General features: G+C 36.5%; 1 protein-coding gene across 1 annotated transcript; it reads left to right on the top strand.

The window, feature by feature from the left end:
* Window positions 1-415: 415 nt before the first annotated feature.
* Window positions 416-1357, top strand: LOC138073904 (olfactory receptor 10K1). The gene has a single exon (XM_068965853.1). The coding sequence runs from the start codon at window positions 416-418 to the stop codon at window positions 1355-1357; it is 942 nt and encodes a 313-aa protein (XP_068821954.1).
* Window positions 1358-9383: the final 8026 nt, after the last annotated feature.

Genomic DNA, 9383 nt, shown 5'->3' with positions numbered 1-9383 from the left:
TACTGTGTCTAAGCACCTCATTCTTTATTCTACTTTCTGATCAAGCTCAGATAGCTGAAGTTTAACATGTTTTTCACTTTTGGAGAGCTACTTTCCTTTGGCTTGTAGTGAGCAAGAAAAACACAGTAATTCATAAATACAAGGGAAAAATAATTTCATGTAGGTCCTTAATCCTTAGCTAGAGAGATAACATGTTCTTGGCCTTGGCAAAAAGTCTGTTAATTGGTTGTCAGTTGCTCTGTTCCACATTTAGCCTTAATTCTTATTTTGGCAGGTGTTTTTTGGAGAGAATCAATGAGTTCCATCAAACATCTGGAGATGCCTGCCACCTGAAGACTTTGTGTTCAGTTCCTCATGCATGTCTCCATCTCTGAATTCTGGCCTCAGGCTCTGGCTCTCCTGTATTGCAGTGACCATGGAGTGGGTCAATGAGACCTTGGTGAGAGAATTTGTCTTCCTCGGCTTCTCCTCTCTGGCTGGACTGCAGCAGCTGCTCTTTGCTGTCTTCCTGCTGGTCTACCTCTTCACCCTGGGCACCAATGCCATCATCATCTCCACCATTGTGCTGGACAGAGCCCTTCACACCCCCATGTATTTCTTCCTTGCTGTGCTCTCCTGTTTTGAGACTTGCTATACCTTCATCATTGTACCTAAGATGCTGGTTGATCTGCTGGTCCAGAAGAAGACCATTTCTTTTCTGGGCTGTGCTATCCAGATGTTTTCCTTCCTCTTTTTAGGTTGTTCTCACTCCTTCCTGCTGGCAGCCATGGGTTATGATCGCTATGTGGCCATCTGTGACCCTCTGCACTACACAGTGCTCATGGGTTATGGGATGTGTTTGGGACTAGTGGCTGCTGCCTGTGCCTGTGGCTTCACTGTGTCACTGGTCACCACCTCACTAGTATTTCACCTGCCATTCCACTCCTCCAATCAGCTCCATCACTTCTTCTGTGACATCTCTCCTGTCCTCAAGCTGGCATCTCATCACTCTCGTCTAAGTCAGTTGGTCATATTCATGCTTGGTGTATTTGCCTTAATTATTCCCCTGTTACTTATCCTGGTCTCCTACATCCGCATCATCTCTGCCATTCTAAAAATCCCATCATCTGTTGGAAGATACAAGGCCTTCTCTACCTGTGCCTCCCATCTCATTGTGGTAACTGTTCATTATGGTTGTGCCTCTTTCATCTACTTAAGGCCCAAATCCAATTACTCTTCAAGTCAAGATGCCCTAATATCCGTGTCTTATACAATCCTCACTCCATTGTTCAATCCAATGATTTACAGTCTAAGAAATAAGGAATTCAAATCAGCTCTTCGAAGAGCAATGGTCCAGACTTCATATCCTGTTAATTAAAGAACTAGTTTTTTAACCGTTCAGTTAATTGTAAACCTTTTATGTGCCAAGTAAAATGTGCTTTCAAATATTTTTTATTTAAATGACAGTTTTCATATGAAAAGAATGGGACTCAAAGAACTTAAGATATTCTGGCTATCTGCCATGAGTAATACTCTAAGAAGGCCATGCAGACATGAAAATATAATTCATTTCTAGAATAAATTTCATTTTATTTCATTCCGGTAAAGATTAATCATTCAAAAACAAATATATCAGTTAATGAGAGAAAAGATACACCCAAGCTATCTAGTTCAAAGAATAGAAGAAAAAATAACTCTCTATTCTTACCCCTCCTGTTATCAGTTCTCCCTTTCCTGAAGAAAACAGGTAACCTTGGTCCCTTTCATTCTACAACAAACTTTAGTGCCCCTTTTTGTTTCCTGATTCTTTCCCTCCCAGCTCAATCTACATATTGAAATGGCTTTGCTTTTACCTGAGGTTGTTCTGTCCTTTCCTTTGAGATTGGAAGCTTACTATGGAGTTTCCTCCCTATGTATGTTTATGCTGTTTTAATATTATCCTATCATAGCCCCCAAATTTATACCCTGAATGCTATACCTATTTATTCTCTTCAAGGAAGCTACTAACACTGAATAATTGATGAAGTATCTCAAGTAATCTAAACAAAGGAGCTGAGTTAATATTAATAGGATGAAGAACATGATTTTTCTAATGACCAGAAAATCCATGGAAAATTCCTTCAGTGACTCCACTTTCCATAGAGGATGATGTCAAGAATTCCCTGTTAGCAAGGATTTATCACCTAATCCCTGCCTGCTTCTGTGGCATTATTATTTCTAACATTATTACTATCCATTTCTCAGATGCACCTCATCATGAACTTTGAAATTAGTGTATTATTTACTGGTCCTCAAAGTGACACTATTCTGTGTCCTGCCATGGTTTTTCACGTGCTGCTTCTTCTTGGAATAATATTAAAAAGGAATGATGGAACCACTTTTAGGTGCATGGCTGCCTGTGTGGATGAGATGACATTCACCAAGATTGGACATGAAGGAAGCTGAGCAAGTTTGGCAGCAAAAGATGGTAGAATAGGCAAGGCTATTCTACAAACATCCCTTTGGTTCCAAGCATTATATGAGGAACAGTGTAGACAAGGTCATATTTAGTATAATGAATTTGAATTTCCTGAAGGCCACAGATTTTATATAAATACAACATTGTCAATACTGTTTGATTTTCTTCAATATTCTTTCACTGAAATGATTCTGAGATGAAATATAAAGGATTTTTTTTTCCTTCAGCAGAAGGGTGGAAAATCTAAGCCAGTAAGATCTCAGAATTCTATCTTACTTTCATGGGAGTAATTTTGCTTAGCTCTATTCAATAGCTTGAATAGCCCTGTTCAAAAGACTCTTTGACCACATTATTTTTTGGTAATTACAGCAAATTATGCCTTTGTTCACAATGGGATAGAATGAGGTAACATGAAGGCATATGCATAAATCCATTCTTAACACAAATAACATCACTCAAAGAATAAACCATACATTTGGATTCCTGTGAAAAAGGGAATTATTACAAATTTCTATTTTAGATAATGTGGGACTAAAAGTCAAAACTTACTGGTCATAGATTTAAGTATTTATCCACTCTAAGAGAAAATCTTACAGTCTTACAGTGACACTCTTGAGGTCTTTACTCTGAGGCAATAGTTTCCTGAAGTAACTTGAATCTGATCTTTCTCTTGAAACCATTTTTTATTTTCAGAATCTTTGCTGGAGAGATTAGGGATAGTATGAGGAAATGGTTCATTTTCAAGCCTGGCACTTTCTTTCACCTTACTAGAAAATTCTCATGATTTTACTAAATATTTTTTCTGTATTCCAAGCCATAACAATGCAAATTTTCCAAGAAAGCACATAAATGCCCCCCACTTTTTTTTTTGTTTGATTGCTGTTTTGTTTCTACTCTTTGCAACCCCATGGACTGAGCCTTCCAAGCTCCTCTGTCCATGGGATATCCCAGGCAAGAATGCTGGTGTAGGTTACTGTTTCCTCTCCAGGGGATCTTCATGACCCAGGGATCAAATCTGTGTCTCATGCTTGGCATGTATCACTGAGCCTCCTGGGAAGCCCGTTTTGTGTCAAACTATATAACTGCTTCCTCTCTGTCCTTCAATGGCTTGCCATCGGTTGTCTCAAGGTTCTTACTCCTTTCAGTGACAGATACCTAAAGCAATTACAGATTTTCCTAGCATCCACTGCAAACTCAATGCCATATTTTAAAGTTTAAATTATAATATCACCTTGACTTTACATACCAAATTCTGTTTTAGCATTTATTACCATTTAGTAAACTAGCCAGAAGTTTAGCTAAGATAACAATAGTTACTTATTTTACACAGAAATCCACAATTTTGGCAGGCCTTCATGTGACAAGTTATATCTACTCTTTGTGAGGTCACCTTGATTGGCCCAACGTTGGCTGAAGGGTCATTTACAAAATTGCTCACTTATGTGGCTGGTTAGTTCATATTAAATGCTGATTGTGTGGAAATTTGGGGCTGTTCAGTCTTGGTTTCTTATCACAAGGGTTTTATAAGGCTGCTTGAGCTTGCTCAAAATATGGCGCCCAGAGAAGGAGATCAAGATAGCAGAGAAGTAGAAAGCCCAGAGATAAACCTGTGCACCTATGAGAAAGATATCTTTAACAAAGGAGGCAAGAGTTTACAATGAGGAGCCTCTTCAATAAGTGGTGCTGAGAAAAATGGACTGTTAAGTGTGAAAGAATGAAACTAAAACACTTCCTAATACTATACACAAAAATGAACTTGAAATGGATTAAAAAGCTAAATGTAAGGCCAGTAACTATAAAGATCTTAGAGGAAAACATGGACAGTACACTTTTTGACATAAATCTCAACAATATCCTCTTTGATCCAATTCCAGGAGTAATGGAAATAAAAATGAACAAATGAGGCCTAATTAAAATTCAAAGCTTTTGTACAGCAAAGGAAACAATAAACAAGATGAGAAGACAACTCTCCGAATGGGAGAAAATAATTGCAAACAAAGAAACTTACAAAGGATTAATCTCCAAAATATCTAAGCAGCTCATGCAGCTCAATACCAGAAAAACAAATAACCCAATCAGAAAATGGGCAGAAGACCTAAACAGATATTTCTTCAAAGAGGACATACAGATGGCAAAAAAAAAAAAAAGGAAAAGATGCTCAGCATAACTAATTATGAGAGAACTGTAAATCAAAACTACAAGGAGGTATCACCTATACCAGTCAGAATGTGCAATGCTAAGTCAGTTCAGTTGTGTCTGACTCTTTTTAACCCTGTAGACTATAGCCCATTGGGTTCCTCTGTCCATGGGATTCTCCAGGCAAGAATACTGGAGTGAGTTCCCATTCCCTCCTCCAGAGCGTCTTCCCCACCCAGGGATGGCCATCATTAAAAAATCTGCAAACAATAATTTTTGGAGCGGATTTAGAGAAAAGAGAACCCTCTTCCATTGTTCATGGAAATGTCTAGTGATAGAGCCACTATGGAGAACAATATGGAGATTCCTTAAAAAACTAAGATTAAAGCTACTACTGAATGACCCAGCAAGCCCACTACTGGGCATATACCCTGAGAAACCATAACTGAAAAAGACACAAGTACCTCAATGTTCATCACAACACTATTTACAATAGCCAGGACATGGAAGCAACCTAGATGTCCATAGACAGATGAAGAGATGACAAAGCTGTGGTACTTTTATACAACAGAATATTAGCCATAAAAAGGAGTGAATTTCAGTCATTGATAGTGAGGTGGATGAACCTAAAGTCTGTTACACAGAGTGAAGTAAGTCAAAGAAAACAAATATAGTATATTAATGTGCATATATATGAATCCTTAAAAATGGTATTGATAAACCTATTTGTAAGGAAGGAATGGATACAGAGACAAAGAGAATAGACTTGGATATAGAGGGGCAAGAAGAGGGTGGGATGAACTGAGAAAGTAGCATTGAAATATTTACACCACCATGCATAAAATAGATATCTAATATGTTAGTCATTCAGTCATGTCCAACTCCTTGCAACCCCGTGGGCCATAGCCCACCAGGGTCTTCTCTCCAAAGAATTCTCCAGGCAAGAATACTGGACTGGGTATCCATTCTCTTCTCTGGGGACCTTCTTGACCCAGGGACTGAACCCAGGTCTCCTGCATTGCAAGCAGATTCTTAGCCATCTGAGCCACCATTGGGAAGCTGCTCTATAACACAGGGAGCCAAACTTGGCACTCTGTGTTGACCTAGAAGGGTGGGATGGGGAAGTGAGAGGGAGGCTCAAGAGGGAGGGGGAATATATGTGCACAACTATATATATAGTTATGACTGATTCATGTTTTATGGCAGAAAGCAACAGAACATTGTAAAGCAATTATCATCCAATTAAAAATTAAATGAATAAATAAAAATTTAGAAAGGAGATGACAGAGCAGGACAACAACTTCACTTTGCTCCACCCATGCATTAAAAATACAGGTTCATGTGGAACAATTCTCAGTGAAAACAAACTGTAGACTAGTGGAAAGACTCTTATATAACTAGACTATAAGAAAAAGCCATCAGGTTGGGCCATGCACCTCTGAGACCAGACAGAGGAAAGGAGGGAAATTACACAGACATAGATCAAGCAGTTGAAACCATATATTGCTTGCCATTTTCTTGAGGTCTGATACCAGAAAGTCTAGGTCATTAGGTGGTTTGAAAAGCAGTGGGACTGACAGCAGGGCTGTAGAACCTAGGCTCTACTCATGAAGTACGTGCACATGCTTGCTTACACACCAAACCAGGTGGAAGAAACAGATTGAAACTGCCCAGAACTGTGGCCAGCTTTCCACAACCATCCCGGTGCTCACTCTAGCCCCTTTCTGGTCCCTCTTTCTCTGTGACACAGCTCCCACTAGGGTGAAGGTGCTGCAGCAGGGGAGAGTCCACAGTTTCAGGGGACAGAGTCTGCTCAGATAAGCCCAAGATTCAAACTGAGTGCTGGCAACAATTATTGGCATCCATGGGAGCAGAGGGTCAGAAGTGGTCCAGAATTCTGACTGGTGCTTGGATAGCATCAGCCCATGCCCTTATTTATGCCAAATCAATTTGATATTATAGAAGTATACAGGCTGTTTTATCCAAAAAACATCAACATATATATAGCTTCCCCCTCCCCACCAAGTGCACAGGGAACATTCTCCAGGATAGATAAAATACTACCACAATACAAGTCTTAACACATTTAAGAGAACAGAAATTATAGCAAGCATTTTTTTTTTCTTGTCATAACAGTATGATACTAGAAATAAATTATGGTAAGAAAAATGAGAAAAAAACAAAAACATGCAGAGACAAAACAACATGTTACTGAAAAACCAATAGGTCAGTGAAAAGTTACTTTTTTCTTCAAATAAGAACTCAGAAATGTCTCAAGACAAATGAAAATAAAACATATCTTCCAAAATCTAAGAGATGCAACAAAAGCAATTTTACGAGGAAAGTTTATAGTGATACAGGCCTACCTCAAGGAAGAATATCAATATCAAAAAAACACTATGTAACATACCATTTAAAGGAATTAGAAGAACAAGCAAAGCCATAGTTAGTCAGTAGAATGAGGGAAAATAAAGAGAGAGAGAAAATAAATTAGAGACCAATAAACAATAAAAATGATAAATGAAACAAAAACCGTTTTTTTTTTTAAAAATACAAAAAATTCACACTTGAAGCTCAATAACTAAAAGGAGAAAAGATTAAAATAAACAAAATCAAAGATGGAAAAAGAGAAATAGCAACCAATAGCACAGAGATATGAAAAAAAAATCATGAGACTACTACAAACAATTACATGCCATCAAATGTGCTAACCTAGAAGAACTGGATGAATTTCTAGAAATATACATTTCTTAATACTGACTCAAAAAGAAATATACAGTCTAAACAAACTTACCATTAGAAATAAAATTGAATTTGTAGTTTTAAAAAGAAACAAAACCTCCCAGCAAACAGAAGTCCAGGACAGGATAAATTCACAGGGCAAATTCAAACACATAAAGAAGAATTAATGTTTATTATCAAATTATTCCCTCAAATTGAAGAGGTGGAAATACCCCCAACTTTATATATTATTCAAGACCACCCATTACCCTGATACCAAAACCAGAAATAAAGAAAATTATAGGCCAATATCTCTGATGAATGTAGAGACAAAAATCCCCAACAAAATTTAGTAAACCTAATTCAAAAATATATAAACTGACTCATACACCATGATCAAGTGGGATTTATTCCAGAGACACAAGGATGGTTCAATATCTGCAAATTTGTCAATGTCATACACCATGTTAACAAAACTAAAGGACAAAAATCATATGATGATCTCATAGATGCAGAAAAAGAATTGGAAAAAATATTTATTCATGATAAAAACTCTCATCAATATTGGTATAGAGATAGTATATCTTAACATTATAAAACCCATTTATAACAAACCTACAGCTAACATGATACTCAATGGTGAAAAGCTGAAAGCTTTTTCTCTAAAGTCAGGAACAAGAGAAGCATATCCATTCTTAACACTTCTATTTAACATAATGTTGAAAGTTATAGCCACAGCAAACAATAACAAGGAATAAAAGTCATCCAAATTAGAAGATGAGATAAATTGTCACTATTTGTAGTTGACATAATGCTAAATATAGGAAATGCTAAAGTCTCCATAAAAATATTAGACCTAATAAACAAATTTAGTAAAGGTGCAGGATACACGATTGACTCATTGAAATCTGTTGTTTTTATATACACCAATAATGAACTGTCAGAAGGGAAAAGCAAGAAAACAATTCCATTTAAAATCACATAAAAAAGAATAAAATACCTGGACATAAATTTAACCAAGATGTGAAAGACCTGTACTCTGAATACTATAAAACAATGAAGGGAATTGAAGATGATACAAAGAAATGAAAATATATCCTGTGTTTATAGATTAGAAGAATTGATATTGTTAAAATGTTCTTACTACTGAAAGCAATATACAGAGTCAGTACAACTCTTACCAAAATACTTTCACAGAAGTAGAACAAATAATCCTAAAATTTATGCGGACCCATAAAAGACCCTAAATAGCCAAAGTAATTTTCAGATGAAAAAATAAATCACACTCCTGATTTTAGATGATATTACAAAGTTATAGTCATCAAAACAGTATGTGCTGTTTTGAAATATACCCATATACCTATGATAAGTTAATCTATAACACACAAAGCAAGAATATGTACTGGAGAAAAGACAGTCTCTTCAATTAATAGTTTTGAGAAAAGTGGAAAACTAGCTACATGTTAAAGGAAAAGATTAGAACATTTTCTTACACCATACAAAAATAAATTCAAAATTGATTAAAAACCTAAATGTAAGACTGGAAGCTATAAAACTTCTAGAAAAAAAAAAATCAAGACATGCTTTGACAGAAATCATAGCAATTCTTTTTTTTTTTTTTTTTTTTTTATCTGTCTCCTACCTCATTCTGTTCCATAGGGAACAAAAGGAAAAATATAAAACAATGAAACAAGAACACTTTCTGACACCACACACAAAAATAAACTCAAAATGGATTAAAGCTTTAAATGTAAGGCCAGAAACTATAGAGCTCTTAGGGGAAAACATAGGCAGTACATCACAGCAAGATCCTCTTTGACTCACCTTCTAGAGTAATGGAAATAAAAACAAAAGTAAACAAATGAGACTTAATCAAATGTAAAGGCTTTTGCAAAGCAAAGGAAAAATTAAACAAGATTAAAAGACAACTCTCAGAATGGGAGAAAATAATTGCAAAGTAAACAACTGACAGGATTAATCTCCAAAATATTCAAGTAACTCATTTTAATCAGTCCTATTCTAAAGATTTTGACTCTTCGGAAGCCCCTACCTTCCTAGGATGTTTTAAGCTTCCTGTGCCTCCTGCGGT

The sequence above is a fragment of the Capricornis sumatraensis genome, chromosome 2 (genome assembly GCF_032405125.1).
Source record: "Capricornis sumatraensis isolate serow.1 chromosome 2, serow.2, whole genome shotgun sequence".
In the NCBI taxonomy this organism is placed as follows: Eukaryota; Metazoa; Chordata; class Mammalia; order Artiodactyla; family Bovidae; genus Capricornis; species Capricornis sumatraensis.
Note: the sequence above shows the minus strand (reverse complement) of the source record. Positions and strands in the feature narration are given on the sequence as shown.